The following is a 16,570-nucleotide window of genomic DNA, read 5'->3' as shown; positions in this document are numbered from 1 at the left end:
TGGCACTACTCATGTTTCATATGGCATTTAGCTCAAATCGGTTCAGTTCTATTCTATTCTAAACTGAAACTAACCAAAACCCAAGTAGACAGAGATGAACAAGACATTGAGCAGCTCAGAAAAACTGAACTAGAATAGATAAGACAACACCAGACTCGACAAACCTACACTTGACGAAGGCAAACCACTAAATTAACCACTAAATTGAATAAAACTACATAGATAACCCAAGAAAAGACTACATTTCACTCAACAAACCTAGACCTGACAAGACTAAACTAAACCAAACTACACTCGACTCTAGATGAGACTGACCAAACTCGAGTAAAATAAAACTAACATAACTCGACAAAACTGAAATCAGCTCAGAGAAACTAAACTATAAACTAGATAAGAAATGTCAAGTGTTGTCTTATCTAGTTTTGTTTAGTTTCTTTGAGATGATTTCTGTTTTTGTCTTGTCTATTGTTGAGTCAAATGTAGTTTTGTATTATGTAGTTTAGTCTAGTTTTATTTAGTTTAGTCCAGTTTGGTTAGGTTAATTTAGTCTAGTCTAGTTCAGGTTTGTTGAGTTGAGTTCAAACCTAAACTAGACTATTAGGGTGTATTCACACCAGGAAAGTCCGATAGTTCACTTGCTTTGGTCCGGATCAAATAATTTTTTTTTTGTTTTTTTTTGGTACAGTTCGCTTTCACACTGCTCTTTTTGCAAGTGAACCAAAATTTGTAATCAAAACCACACGTGTGCTAAGGTTGTCCATTCATTGGAGAAGGATTCTCAAGTAGGGAAATCAGGAAGTGCAAAAAAAGGTTCAGCATGGAGATATTTCGTACTGCAATATTTGTTGTTTTACTAATTTTGTGTTATTCTGTACAAACGCAATATGAAGAAACTGTGCAGAAGACGGATAAGGTATAGTTTTCATTCATATGGCTATGTTCACACATTCAAATAATGAGATTCTTATTGTATATACTGCTAACAAGTGCTGTCAATGTTAACGCTGCGATTAAGTTTGTCCAGTTTAACGCAGCATCATCCTTGTATTGTAACAATCGTTACATTATATGAACTGCAAAAGCTTTTTTTGCATCTATGCGCGATTAGACTGAAGAGAACGCTCTGTATGTGAATGTCCTGATGCACACACTCATTCATTCATTCCATTCCAATGATGCACACACACGACGCGCAGAAAGACGCGCAACAGTATCGTGTGGCCAGACAGCGCGCCGGAATGGAATTCTCTTTCGCACTTGAACAACAATAACACAAACCATTATGCCAAAATCTCCGACTACGGAAGCCTGTTAACTCAAAGCCGCAGTGCTTTCTTGCAATTGGGTCGGTTCATGTTCACACCGTAAACGAACCGTACCAGAGTTCGTTTGGAACGGTACCGAGACCACCTCTTCAGCTGGGTCTCGGTTCGGTTGTTTGGTCCGCACCCGAGTTCGATTGCTGTATTCACACCTGCCCAAAAGGGCCGCACCAAGGGGGGAAACGAACTAGAGTTCGATTCAATCGAACCAAACAAGGCAGGTGTGAATACACCCTTAATCTAACCAAACTGGACCAAACTAAATACAACTAGACTAACCTAGATAACACAAGACAATACTACATTTGACCCAACAATCCAAGAAAAAACTAAACTAACTGAAAGCAGCTCAGAGAAACTAAACAAACCTAGATAAGAGAACACTTGACTCATCAAACCTAAACTAGACTAATAGCCTAACCAAACTGAACTAAACTAAATAAAACCAGACTAAACTAGATAACAAGACAAGACTACATTTGACTTAACAATCCTAGACAAGATTAACTAACCTAACTCGAATAAACCAAACAGAATTAATCTAAGAAAAACTGGGAAGACAAGCCTAAACAAAACTAAACTTGACCGCGAGCTACATTAACCCAATGAAACTCAACAAAACTCGACTACACTAAGCTAAACTCCAAGAATGAAGTAGTAAAACAATGAACCAAATGATTGAATCCAGTTTATCCTAGTTAAGCGATTACAATATTCACCCAATGAAATCAGGTCTGGTATATATTAATCTCAACAGCTGTTTAACACAGCAGATCATTTTCCTGGTACCATATTATTTTGGTTACACTTTATTTTACAGTACATGTACAACATACAGTTTACTTACCCAGGAAAGTACTGGCAATATAAGGTAACTACATGGGTTTAGGTTTAGATTCAGGGTTAGTACCTAGTTATTACTCAGTTATTGTAAATGTAAATGCTATAATAAGCACATAGTATGTACAATGCCTAATTTGACTGTAAAATAAAGTGCTACCCATATTTCTTCAAAAGCTGTAGGTGGTCATAGTCTGTCATCTTGCAAAAGACCATTTTTCATCAAGTCAGCCTGAAATGTTACATACTCTGCAAAACACTTCATGAGCTCTTCTGCTCCATGGCTCACTTTGTTTATTCCCCTCCGAAACTGCTTTAATGTGCATGACAAATGATTGAACTACCGTTTCCAGGCACTTTCCTGAATCTAAGCACAGGACAAATTCTAACAAAGTGAGTGCTCTCGTGGGGATGCAGGGAGAAGGATGGAGCCATGAAAGATTAATGGCGGCAGCTGTTTGAGCCACTAAACTCCAAGAGTCGCATCACTCATCAACAGAGAACGTGAGGGAAGAAGCAGTGACAGGGAATGACTGAGCTCTTCATGGCCTATCAGCAATACCGCCTATGATCACATTTTACCCTCCATTACATGTATGATGCTCGTTTGAGTGATTTGATCTTATAGTCTATCGTTCCCAGTATCCGGCGATATACTTGTGGACGGAGATTGGACGTTTCCACGGAAACACGCTTTTCACTGAAACCTTTAACCCCGGTTCTGTGGTGCGTTCCGGTTTCAAAGAGACGCTGCATTAGGCACATAATCCTGGTAAACGGAAGCTGGTGGGTCTTAATCTTTTTTTTTTCCTTTCTTTATTGCAGGAATACATACATAAATTTTACTAAATACACATATCGACAAAAAAAAAACAACTAAATGAAAACAAAACACAGATAAACAACAATATACTGTAAGAATAATAAAAAAAAGAAAGAAAGAACAGAAAAGAAAGACCTCATAAGGTGGTGTTGAGTGTTTTAAGGTATTCAGTCATTTAACATCTGTGTCTTTATTCTTGAAGAGTATGCCCACCTTGGCAGGAGGGAGGGTTTCCGTCCATCTGAAGCCGTTCTCCGAGCCTGCACGTCAAAATCTCACTGCCCACCAGGCTGAATCCAGGCTGACAGCGATAGCGGATAATATCACCTGATATACAGAGAGAGAATGATTAAGCGTCTGTTTAATTAGTTGGGACAGCGAACCTCCGTAGCTTTAATGGAGAAAGATGGCCGAGATACGTCTGTGATGTAGTTTAACGCTAAACTCGAAGAGGTTGATAATTGAGCTGTAAAACAGCAGCGTTTGCAGCCCTGTCTAATGAATTGCATGTTTTGGCTTTGTATGACAACCCTGCCACCATCGCCTATCTAAAAATAATCATGCGTAAGCACCTGGAAAACATCAAAGCTGTGACGCATGCAATGCGGAGAAGCGTTTCTGTGCTCTGCCAGTGTCTAGGCAACAGGGCAAGGTGAATCTCCTTTACAGTATTGGCCAAATTTCTGTGGCACTCATCAAAAGCAGGCTTGATGTTTCATGCAAACATGATTGTGCTATGAATGGGTCTTATTTAGGATACTATTTTAGTAGTCACTTTGGCACTGAGGGCAGATGACAGTTGAGTCGAGACTCAAAAGCACAACACATACTTTCAAGGAGCATAAATTGCATTATAGTCAGTGTTGGGCAGTAACGCGTTACTAGTAACGCGTTACTGTAACGCAGTTACTTTTGACAGTAACTAATACTGTAACGCATTACTTTTTAAATAAATTAACTCCGTTACCGTTACCATATGGCGCGTTGTCCGTTACTTTTTTAAATTAATTAGTTGCTGGAGGGGCTGAGAAGTGTGCGCTGTCATTACACAGTACGAGAGCACTGAAGAGACTGCTAGCATTATACAGAGCGAGAGGACACCTGAGGACACATAACAAACTCACTGGCTGAGTTGTTTACGTACACGTGAGGCAGCGCGAGGCGCGAGCACGGAGATTACAAGCTGCACGGAGAGCGCTGAGCACTTGATGCGCATTTAAAACACAGACAGCGAAACGGTATGAATACAGAACACTTAAGTACACATTGCCATATCATTATAAAATAATAAATTTTTTGACTAGATGCTGCATCAGCAGAGAAAGAACAGAAGCTTGCCGTCGAGTCTGAGAGGAATAACATTAGTAACGGCTAACTTACCTCAAGCGATTAAAGCAATGTGACAAAAACACACGCAGACCTGACCCACATGTTTTATGTCGCAATTGTTACCATCTATTTGCATTAGTTTATGTCCAGCTGGTCACTTTTATGTATTCATTAGCCGGCGAAGTTGTATTTTTAAAACTAGTGACGTGATTGATTGCTTACATTGATGTGTTCATGCAGCCGACATCAAGTCTAATCAAGTGTTCTAAAATTTAAGCAAATAAAGTGAAAGACTGTACATGTAATATAGGTCTACATTTATGTAATTTTAATGCTCTGGCCTTTGCAGATATTTAAATATGGCCATCTTCTTTAAGCTTGAATCATATAAATGGCAACACTTTACAATAAGATAACAATTTTAGCATTAAATATGGTTAATAAATGTTGTAGAAGTATCATTCATTGTTAGATGTATTTGTATCTCCTTAGTTAATGTAGGCCTACTATGAACTAACAAGAATGATCAAGGTACAATTGTATTGCTCAAATATTAATTCATGCAGTAAAAACCACAGTGGTAAAAACGTATACTGTCAGCTGCATGAACATATCAATGTTGAGAAAGCAAACAAGTCACTAGCTTTAAAAATGCTTGTTTTGTTATTTATTTCAGAAATCCTTGATATATTCAGTTTGTGCTGGTCTGACTTAAATAAAATAGTGTTTAAAAATTACTTTCTGTTTAAGTCAGTTTTGTGTTTGTATAGACCATAACGCATTAAAGGGCATTAAATGGGAACATTTAAGAACTTTCTTTAAAAAAGTAACTAAAAAGTTACTTTTAACAGTAACACATTACTTTTTGGTGTAAGTAATCAACAAAGTAATTGAGTTACTTTTTGAACGAAGTAACTAGTAACTGTAACTAGTTACTATTTCTTAGTAACTAGCACAACACTGATTATAGTAGATGTTTTATTAGTGCTCTAGCCATTTCTTAATTGAAAGTTCCACGCAAAATGAAAATTCTGTCATCATTTTCCCTCATGTCATTCCAAACCCCTTTGACTTTCTTCTGTGGAACACAAACGTTTTTTTTTTTTTTCTGTACAAAGAAAGCCAATGGGGTCCAACACTATGGTATAAACATAAAACACTGAGACATTTTTCAAATGGCTCATTTTGTGCTCTGCTGAGGAAAGAAAGTCACACAGGTTTGGAAAAACATTTTTGGGGGAACAAACCCTAATGGGAATGATGACGGATAGCTTTCTCCAGGTATTAAAGACAATCAAACCGTCAGAGAAATGATATTAAAGTACTAAGTATTTAGGGCCAGTGCAAACCCTCTTTTGCTGTTAAAAAACTACTTTCAGGATTTACTAAAAACACACAGTGAAAAATTAGCACTGAAACAATTATTTTTGCGGCTGAACCTGTTGCATATGCAATTGTGGGAGTTTCCCTTTAAGGTCCAACATTTATATGAGGACAGTGTTTAAATGAATCACACAAGGTCATTTACTTTCCCATCTTCGTTTTTTTTTTTTGGAATTAGCTCTAATGCTAATTTGCCCTGTTTAGTAAATCTGGCCCTTATACTCTTCAGGAGCATATATAAAAAACAGGATAGGAGAATGTTTCAAATAAATAAATCTGGTATGCTGGACCTCAAACCAACCCTTCAGAATCAGAATCAGAACCAGTTTTATTAACAAAAGCAGTGTTGTGTGTTCATACCTATCTCTAACTCATTGTCCTCCATCAGGATATCTGCGTTTGAAACCTCTGGTGGAGGCTGGCAGACTCGTAACTGGTAGGCTGCAAAACAAGAAGAGGAAAGATTTGTTAGGTTTTTAGAGATTCAAAACTGTAACAAAAAATCTTTAAGGAGGAACAAACATTTTTATGGAGCATTTACATATGAGTCATCTGTACAAATTTATCTCTAAAAGTTCTCCCTTCCCCACCCTATAGCCCATCTCAGAATAGTTTCAATAGGAGATGCAGCGTCATACTAATGTGTTTATAGGTGCGTTCATTTACCATTGTTCTGCTAATTTTAGTCTGACAGTTTTAGTCAAACATCACACTTTTAGTGATGTTTTATTGTAGTAATCTTGGTATGATTTCCTTGGACTGATGGTTGTAATGGGGAATGGTTGAATGAATGAATTAATAGTTGTATTTGAGTAACTAATTACATTTTATATTGTATATTTTGTATTGTAATGCACCTGCTCGGGGACTACAGATGGAAATAAATAAATAAATAAACAAACAAAAACAAAATCCATTCATTCAAAAAGAGTCCATGCGATTGGGAATTTTGCAGATTTGGCAATGGGTTCAAGCTCACGCAGATTCACTGCGTTAAAGTGATTTCTGTGTGATTCATACATCGCTACATCATTGACATTAGACAACATTTGCACCTTATGTCTGTAAATATGTGTGTGGACAACTTTTCAGACCAGTTGTGAACCTGATATTATCACATGACAGAGTCAGACATCCCACCTTTATATGCATTTCCGGAAATCGAGCGAGCGAGAGAGAAAGCCTGTGTTCCACCTGGTATTAAGATGCGTTTTCAGTGAACCGATCACAAGTGATCAGCAAAGATGCATTACCGTTACACCTGGCATTATCATGCGTTTCAAATGCGTCTTCTGTGACCACTTGTGTTTGGATTTTGTGGCTTTTATCATCACACTCAACTACATCACTTGCACTTTTGTCACACAAAGAGCCTACTATTGGATGAACAAACCTGTGTAAGACGGCGTACACAAATGAATATAATAGCATATAATATATGGGGGGGAGGTGTTATGTCATCTCCCAGAAATGAGTTTTTGCAGGGTGGGATATCTGCAGTGAAATGAGCCAATCACAGCGAACATGTAACTTCATGTGACTTTTCTTACTTTGTTTAGCCATTATTCCCACCATACTGAAGGAAACCAAAGTAGATGCTGAACCTCTCTTTACCCACTGGCATCGTTTTTGAACAGACTAATATTGACGTACACACGATTCAATGTCATATTTCATAATACTTCCAGGTTTATTTTGGTACAGCCCATTATTTTCTCATTCAAATTTTCCTCTGAAAAAACGCCCCTGGCGCAGTGTGACGTTCGGCACAGTTGAGTTGGCATCTAGTCAGTACTAATGACAGAGGAGCCTGCCGTGACAAATAATGATGTGATTAAGTAGGGTGACACTGAGGCGCATGGAAGGGTGACTATCACTGCGCTACGGGCCGCTCCGCGACGTTAACACAGAGCCTTATCAATCGCTGGCATCTCTGACAGCGGATACACGCCCGAGCGAAGTGAGCGTGTCACAGTCGTTGAAATGGCCAAGAACAAAACGATGCGCATAATGAGCAAATCACTTAAGAAGAGAAGGAATTAACCACATTTCTCCAGACACGGATTGCATGAGTAATGCATTTGTTGTGTGAAAGCAACAGCGCTGAAGCCCATTCCTGTGCAATGCATAGATAGCCGTGAGGGTTGATGATAATTACCGAGTAGCTTTGAACCGAGTTAATTACTCTGGTGTTAATGAAAACCGCGAACGCAACAGGACCTCAAAGTTCGACACAAAGCCATAACTGTCAAGACTTCAGATTGATTAAGATGGATATCAGGAGCTCTTGGCTTTGAGGAAGGAGCGAGTGGAGGCGGAAGACGCTGGCTTTGTCTTCTCCTGCCAAGCTGAGGTTGGAAACACACTAATTAACTATTGAAGCCCACTTAGCATGTGGCTCATCTCAGCTTGCTTCCTAACGGGTTTCCTGTTGTGTTTTGGGGTAAGTGGCCAAAGTGGAACGGGAACAAAAGGGGCAGCCCGGACGCTCTGATCAGGAGCCATGTGGCTCAAGTCACTGTATAGAAGAGGCTTTTCAAGTGGCTGTGAAAAAGAAGAAAAAACAGTGGGTTGTGATTTAAACACACACACACACGAACAAAATTAGCAATTACAAAACTCCTGGCTTTTATTTTTGCCCAGTGTTTTTCTTTGATGACTCAGGGACCAGGGAAGGCGGATAGTATGTGTGTGTGTGTGTGTACTTCTGAGAGCCATTAGAACGAGACTTCGGAATTAAGTCTTTAAAATGGGCTGTTTGGCGCTTCCCTAACTCAGAGATGCCTCTTTGATGCCCTTGGTGTCTGGACTGAATATTGAGTAAAGCCCCGCTAATAAACCTGAGTGAATTTGGAGGGCATGATCTCTGCATTTGAGAGCCCATTTCGAGCTCATAATCATATTCCATAGATTCCTGTCTAAGCTGCTTTGGCTAGATTGGCTTTAAAACACTGGAGGATGCGACATCAGAGAGCAGATTGGCAGACCCGACAGAGCTCTATTATGATTAGATAACATACTAAATACTAGATGAATATTTCAGTTTAATGGATGGTAATTTTTTACTAATTCATATCAAAGCAGTTGGTGAAAATAAAGTTTCCTTTCAGGCTCGGTGTCCCATTTACTCAGAATCAAATGGAATCAAAGCTAAACTCATTATGATGGAAGGGGGTATTCCCAGGGCAAATCTGAGTAAATATAGACGATCCTTTCCCTTTGTTATGCATTCGCATCACAGTCTAAAATATCTGCAGATGGAAAATTAGTCATCTGCAATTCAATCCACGAAAGACGGGCGAAAAAACTGAACTCATTGAGTGATAAAACAATATGGTCTGGAGCATAAAATCAATTAAGTTTTTTACTTCAACACAACATTAAATATGTATAAAGTGTAACTCAATCATAATTCTGACATCATTTACTCACACTCATGTCTTTCTAAGCCTTGGTGGAACAAAAAAAGGTGTTATTTAAAATTTCATATGATGGTTTCAGGACACTATTTGTCACATGGACAACTTATATTATTATACTTTTCTGATGTTATTTTTTTATGACAGCGCCTGGTCCCCATCCATTTTCATTGAATGGAAGAGAGCGTTTTCAAAAACTTTTCTTTTGTGTTCCACAGAAAAAAGAAAGTCATTCAAGTTTGGAACAACAGAGTGAGTATATAAAATTATTTTAATTATTAGGTGAACTATCCCTTCAGTAAGAGCATTAGGGAAACTTAATATGCTAATCAGACTAATCAGAGAACTATACATAACATTGTGATTGTTGGTGTGACTCGCAGTCGTTTTCTCTATATATATACACGTCTCAGAGTCATGAACCCCGAGTGACAGCTGACAAGGGCCGAGGATCAATATGAAAGCATGTAACAAACTATAAATACTAGTCAGCAGCCCGAGGTCAATATGATCAGTGTAAACGTGAGCCACTTTATTTGCCTGCTGGGGATAGAAATTACACAGTATTGCCAGATAATCATTGAAACAGAATGCACCAGTTTGTAAAAAGTATCTTAAATCATTCAATATCCCACACAGGCAAATGATATAGGGCTTAAACAGTTCAAATTCAACTTGCGTTGTTAAAATAAACCCCATAGCGGTCGGTGAGGAGTTAGATTCGGAGCCTGACATGTTGGGTTCAGAGTTTCCGCTAGAAAAAAATGGTGCCGGTCAAAGTGACCGGCAGAGGTTTCGTTTAACGGACATTTTGATGATATGCCGGTCAAATATCGCCTCTTAATTAGTCAAGTTGAGGAAAACTGGAGGCAGGCTATGTAACTTAAAAAACGACATAATCAGGCCGTATAGAATGCAACATGTTTATTAGCCTGACTTTCAAATAGACAGAAAAAAACATGAACGTCCGATTGGCGTCAATCAACACCAATTGTCTTTTACAATGGTTTCACACACATTCACTTTTTGAAACATTGAGGCACGGATGTACCTAATACAAATAGGCCTAAATAAAACATCTCCAGTTAACTAGAAGATCATTCATTTAGTTTGCTATTAAATAAGAGATCTAGCGCTAAAATCAGTAGTTTTTTTTATCAAGCTGAGCGCTCGTGTCCGCTGCTATCAGTCGCATGGACGACGCGCTGCGCGAGTTGCGCAATCTTCACTCGGACGCGCGTTTCAATCTATCGCCGTTGCGGAGACTATACACAGGCGAAGCACTGCTACTTGGGCGCAGAGATATCACGCAACACTTGAAATAAAGCTTGCCACAAAGAACCGGCGAAAGTAATGATTATGCATGAAACATTTAAATGGTTGATAAATTGATAAAGTTGACGATGCAGACTCGCCATCTTCGCAGTAGTGAACGCGCATAGAGAGAGAAATGCACACTTCATATGAATAAATTCTTATTTTTTAATCCAGGCAAATTTGTTGATGAAACATTGATTAAAATGAAGATACAATTTATAGAAAACGAAATAAACTTTAAAAAAAGGCTTTCTACAAAACAAAACTAAATAAGTGGTCAAAATCATGTCTGACCAATTCCGAATGTTTTCCGATATATTGGCCTATTGGTCATATGATCCTATCTTACTCATCTCATGCCGTTCCCTTTTCATATAGCCTAATAATCAACATAGATGAAATAAAAAAATAATAACATTGTATTATTTATAAAAATGAAACGTATATTTAAGTTTTTTAACTTATAATAAGCGTCACACCGCTCCGCTTTGCTCACATGCTCTGGTGTGTAGATTTTCGAATAATAATCAACCCAGCGATCTTCGAATATTATTTTTGCTTGAAAATTTCGTTTTTTGTATAAATTGTATATTCATTTTAATCAATGTTTCATCAACAAATTTGCCTGGATTATTAAATAAGAAGCAAATATAGTGGACAATATATGCTAATCAGGACACGGAGGCGTCGGCGCGTGCACACTTCTCTCTATAGGTGCGTTCACTACTGCGAAGATGGCGAGTCTGCATCGTCAACTTTATCAATAATATCAATGGGCCTGGCCATATTTGAAACGTCTCACTCAATCGTTCGTTGTTTAGGTCTATATTACAGCTGTTTTAGGCGTGCGCTTTATTTGAAATGCAGCATGCGATGTTGTTTAATAACTTTCAAACGGTAGAGGCTGTTCCTTTATAACATAGCCAAAGGTCGGTGTATTTTAGCTTTATACATTTTAGGCTTATTCTCAAATTCATATTGTGTTAGGGGGGCGGGATTATTACGCAATTTTAATCGGACAATTTGACCGGAGAGATTTAATTTTGTCGGACATTTCATTTTTTTCCCGGCCAATGTCCGGTAATTACCGGACAACGGAAACCCTGGTTGGGTTATTATCATTATTTAGTAAAAACTAGTATTAAAATTAAAAAAAATTAGTATTAAAATTAAAGACAATGAAAAAAGTAAACTAAACGAAATTTAGAAATGTTGCTTTTATTGGCAATAAACTGAAATAAGCTTAAGTTGAAGCACTAAAATTATTGACTGGAAATTAAAATAAATTGTTATACCTGTTTTAGTTTCGTTTTCACTCTGTTTGATTGTTTCCCGTTTTCCTGTGTTCCCTAGTAAGTTTCCCTGGCTGTAAATTAGTTCTTATGTATGGGACGTAGGCCAGTAAGAGCTGTGCGTGTAAACCTCACTCCCCTGATCTCCCACACCGGAGACCCCGGGTCGAATCCCGCTCGGAGTGGGTCGAGTAGGACCGGTTACACTTACAGTACACACCTGTTTCTGTCCTACTCATCATCTCCTTGCTTTATATACCCATAGTTTCCTCAATTTCTTTGTCCGGTATTGTTTGTGTTAAAGGAGCATGACGTCACATTTTGTGACTTTTCACGCCAATTCGGACCCCGAATCCTCCACACACAATTGAGCCTACAGGCTGATAGAGGCAACCGTGGTGGACAGTCAAGGTGTCATTCTTTCTATTACATTATGGTTGGCTCATAAATGTACAAATGAAGACGCTATCTTAAAGATTTTTTTAAGTAAAAACCTACACATAGCCCCTTTAAGGGTAGTTGTTATTCTGATACTCCTGTGTGTTTGCTTATTAAAAGACTCTTTTATTTAACTTTAATTTTGTGCGTGTTCATCTACCTAACAACAATATAGTATATTATATACTGTAATATGCTATATAATATACTATATACATATACTATAATTCCAAATATTATATCCTATAATATTATAAAAAAAAAAAAAACACTGGTGTGGAGCGTCTCACCATGATAACTGAGCACAAAGAAACCACTTCCACTGAAGTCGCTGTGGAACTTGATGAGGATCTGGTTGGATGTGCTGTAGACAGACTCCAGAGCTGTGTTACCGCTGAACTGACCGATCTGGGGCGAACTCTGGTCTGGACCATCCCTGCAAAACACACAAATCAACATTTATCCACAGCTACATCCAATTAGAAAGGCCTATGTCAGCTGATGTACTGGATTTAGAAGCAAAGCAGTGTATTTATATATGTGTATAGTATATACTGTATATATATAATTTTTTTTTTTTTTTTTTTTGCACAAAACCCGCATGCAATCTAGTTTGATTAGGCACTAAAGCAGCCTGAGTATTTAAATGAAGTCATTGTCACTCCTTTTAGTGCAAACACACCTCCTAGGCAAATGAAGCTCATTATACATTCCGCCTTGTTTCACCTGGTGTAGTTAATGTTGCACTATTACTGTGGGTGGTAAACTGAATTTGTTTAAAAGATTTTCTGTTGATCATGGCAGGAGTAGTTCATTAAATTATGACCAAATGATGGGGGAAAAAAGATTTAAAAGTGGGCATAGAGTCAAGCATACTTTTGCCATTTAAATTAGGGTCCTAAAACAACACAAACAACAAGTGCAAATTCTTTCTGTGTGTGTGTGTCCTGAAACAGCCAGTAAAGAGTTACAGTTACAGAATGTGCAGTTACACATAGAGTTAATAAATTAAACATTTTCAGACTCAACTCCACTCTCTCTTTCGAAGTAGTTTTTAAATGTGACTTTAACCTAGTGGCCCAGCAAAAATAATGACTCTGCAATTACACGGAGAGTAAATAAACTACATGCTTCATACTTTAAGACTGATCTCTGATGCAGTACAATGCTGAACGCTGCTTTTATGAACCATATTGTCTTAAATGGGACTTTAATCTAGACAGCAATATATCCCCTATTATTGACTGCAAGAAAAAGCAAGAAGTGCATCTCCAAAGCAGGCAGTCATTTCTCTGTGTCTACTAGTTTATTAAGCTCTATTCCTGCCATATCTGTGGTTGTCTTTACATTAGGCCAGCCCAGCAGAAATGCACAAAGTCTTTGTTCTGTACATGAACAATAGAGCTGGACTAATGAACCAGAAGACACCGTTTTATCTAGGTCACCTATGATGCATGAGATGGTCACTAGGAGCAGCTCACTGAGGAGCCGATGGAGCAGCCAGAGAGAGAGAAATACGGGTTTGTTCACGAGTCTTTAGTAGAGCATGACGTCACGCAGCTTTCGGGAAAGACTGAAGCAACATGCAACAGAAAGGCAAACTCAATTCCAGGTCACACGGAGTAAAAAAAAAAAAGTCTGAAAAAAATGCAGCAATAATGTAACTTCTATCCGTGGTGAAAATCCATTATTTAAAACAACGGGTTTATTGGGTACGCAGAATCCATCAATAAATAAAAAGTACCCTCTGGAATTTTTCTTAAACAAGAGGGAACTCTGACATGAAAAGTGAACAGATGACATTAATTATTGGATTCATCCTGGGTTTCATTCAATGCATTATTCCGTCTCCCCCGCAACTGGGTGTCACAACGATGTGAAGGACAATTAGTCAAAAGTCTCTGCTCTTCCAAACAACCTACTGGCCTAAAGCGACTCTGTAAGGACACAAACTCCTGCTAAAGCCTGCTGTAATCTGTGACTACATCTCTCAGAAATCTATCAATAACATATACACCAATAACTTCAAAAATAGCTTTGATTCAGAGGCTTGGAAGACGTACTTAGGGACTTTTTCCTCAAAGAGCTTTAAGTATAAAATCTGTATTGTTGTTTATTTGTTCGTTATATTAGCCCTGCTAAACCTCTAGAGATATTTCTTCTTGTTTAAAGTCAGACACACTCCCTTTGGAGTCTAAAACACCAAAGCAAATGAGCTTAATTTCCGTGAGGAGACCAAAACCAGTACGGAAAGTTAATAAAATGAAGTATGCCTAATTAGCAAAATTTCTTCCTGAAAGGTTGAAGAGACAAAGCTCAGAAGGGAAATTATGCATAAAAGCGACAAAAAGTATTTTATGCCGACAAACTATACTACAACTTTTGAGCAAGATTATTAAGGTGGATTTAAGAATTCTTATATAAAATATACTATGGACCCTTAGTTTGACAATAAAGTTGAACTGAATTGAACTTATATATAAAAAAATATTTTTGAATAATGTAAACACATGCACATGCAGAGCTAAACATCTATTTTTATCTACATTGAAATATTAAATCAGTATCTAAATATAGATGTAAATTTAGCTACTATGCAATTTGGTCTCAAGCAAAAAGAAGTTAAGTTTCCATTTTAGTAACAAGACACCACATTCGGGGTGGTGCAATAGAAGCAAAACTGAATTTAATCCTGAAAATCATCTCCTGACTTGAGGAACTGTTCAAAGCAATTGAAATAACCCCTTTTCAAATGGAGATATACTGTGATGCGTAACCAAAAATTGTCTAAAATTGTTTTTGAGAGATTTAAGGTATGATTTTACAAGCAAGCGTGCTTTGGGCCTTCCTAGAGGACCGCAGGCTGTTTCGCACACACACTGTTTCTTACGTTCAAGGACGTTTGGAGTGTCACAAAAGGCCCTCATTCATCTGCATATGCTGTCCCATCTCTCTTACTTCTTCAGCGTTATTATTATTGATCATATACTGATGAATATGAACTGATTCCAAATAAGCTCATCATCACATATCGAAGAGATTTTACCAGACAGTGATGTAGTCATAGATGGGTTCAGTGCTGAGGACGGTGAAGTTGATATAGATGCCGTTTCCAGGGGGCACCCGGACACTCCACACACAGTCCTGGAAATTGGGGTATTCAGCTGGGTGACCGGGAGAGAAGATGGTGCCGTTCATGGAGGTGATGTTTCCACCACATAGAGCTTTTGGGGAGACAGAAAACAAAGTAATGCTATCACCATACATTTTGGGCATCGTGCACTAAGAATTTGGCACTTATTTGCACAGAAAATAATGAAAAGTACTTGATGTAAACAAGAGATAGACATATATCTGTGGCCTAGACAAAGTGGTTTTATATCATTCAGTTCCAATCTATGCCAATAGGTGTCAGTAAACAGTTCAAGGCTGCTTTATTTTGAGGAGCCGGAGAAACAAGAACCAAATGACCTCGTGCATCTTTAAAGTTCATCTGTTAGCAGTGATCGCTCTCCTATGGCATCACCTCATTGCGCTCTGGGAAATAATGTTGACCAGTGAGCCATTGAGAATTTGTTCTCACCATAAAGATGCACGGCACTGTTTAACATCACACATTGTGTAGTAATATTGTTGCGATAAGGCAATAAATCTCACCCGTGGGCTTGCGTATAAAGTCATCAGCTGTAAGCGAATGATGACACTTTCATTATAACTTACAGTGAGCAGTTGCATGGATGAAACACTGAGGTCATTCAATTTCAATATCGAATTAAGGAGGAGTGTGAGGATTTTATATTGAGGAGAGTAAAACGCCACCTTCACAGCGTGGAATAGGGTTGTTCCAGTTCCTGCTGATTCCATGGAGGCACGTTAGAGAGGTTTCGCCGATGAGCGAGTAACCGGGTAAACACTCGAAAGACACCGTCATGCCCACGCTAAAGTCACTGCCTATTACGATCCCATTCCTGAAAGGTCGGGGGTCAGGACAGCTCTGCAGCTGATAGGCTGAAGAAAAGACACACAATCACAAGTGAGGAGGATGAATGCAAAAGGCAATTGTAAACTCTCAGTATATTCTTCTTGACTCAATACTAACACGTCTAGTGGAGAAAAAGGACCTATTGTGCCTTGCTTTTTTACATCTTTCTTTAGTGTGTGAGCATGAAAAAGCTCTGCAAAGTTTCTCTGTATCAGTGTCACTGTTTCTGAACTCCCTGAAAAGCCTCCATTTCTTTCGGGAACGAACACGTCACAATATTCCTCATTTAAATAATTCAAACACAGAATAAAGGGGCGGGGCCTGGTTGAGTTAGTTGGTTAGTAGTGTGTTAAACTGCTGGTTATGGTAAGGGGCGGGACATTTCCCAAACATGCTTGAATTGCTTGACCAATCACAACACACTG

The 16,570-nt window shown here is 38.4% G+C and overlaps 1 protein-coding gene across 2 annotated transcripts in view; it reads right to left on the bottom strand.

Annotated features, from left to right (window-relative positions):
- The window catches only part of csmd3b (CUB and Sushi multiple domains 3b), a 246,350-nt gene that overhangs the window by 84,737 nt on the left and 145,043 nt on the right, over positions 1 to 16,570 (bottom strand). For both annotated transcript variants that reach the window (XM_056249475.1, XM_056249476.1), the window contains 5 exons: positions 15,983 to 16,171; positions 15,210 to 15,387; positions 12,454 to 12,599; positions 6,058 to 6,138; positions 3,199 to 3,312 (listed from right to left, as the gene is read on the bottom strand). In XM_056249475.1, the coding sequence (XP_056105450.1) occupies positions 3,199 to 3,312; positions 6,058 to 6,138; positions 12,454 to 12,599; positions 15,210 to 15,387; positions 15,983 to 16,171 (708 nt within the window). The remainder of the gene's footprint in view (positions 1 to 3,198; positions 3,313 to 6,057; positions 6,139 to 12,453; positions 12,600 to 15,209; positions 15,388 to 15,982; positions 16,172 to 16,570) is intronic.

Source organism: Rhinichthys klamathensis, unplaced genomic scaffold (genome assembly GCF_029890125.1).
Source record: "Rhinichthys klamathensis goyatoka isolate OS25496 unplaced genomic scaffold, OSU_Roscu_1.1 h1tg000060l_1, whole genome shotgun sequence".
In the NCBI taxonomy this organism is placed as follows: Eukaryota; Metazoa; Chordata; class Actinopteri; order Cypriniformes; family Leuciscidae; genus Rhinichthys; species Rhinichthys klamathensis.
Note: the sequence above shows the minus strand (reverse complement) of the source record. Positions and strands in the feature narration are given on the sequence as shown.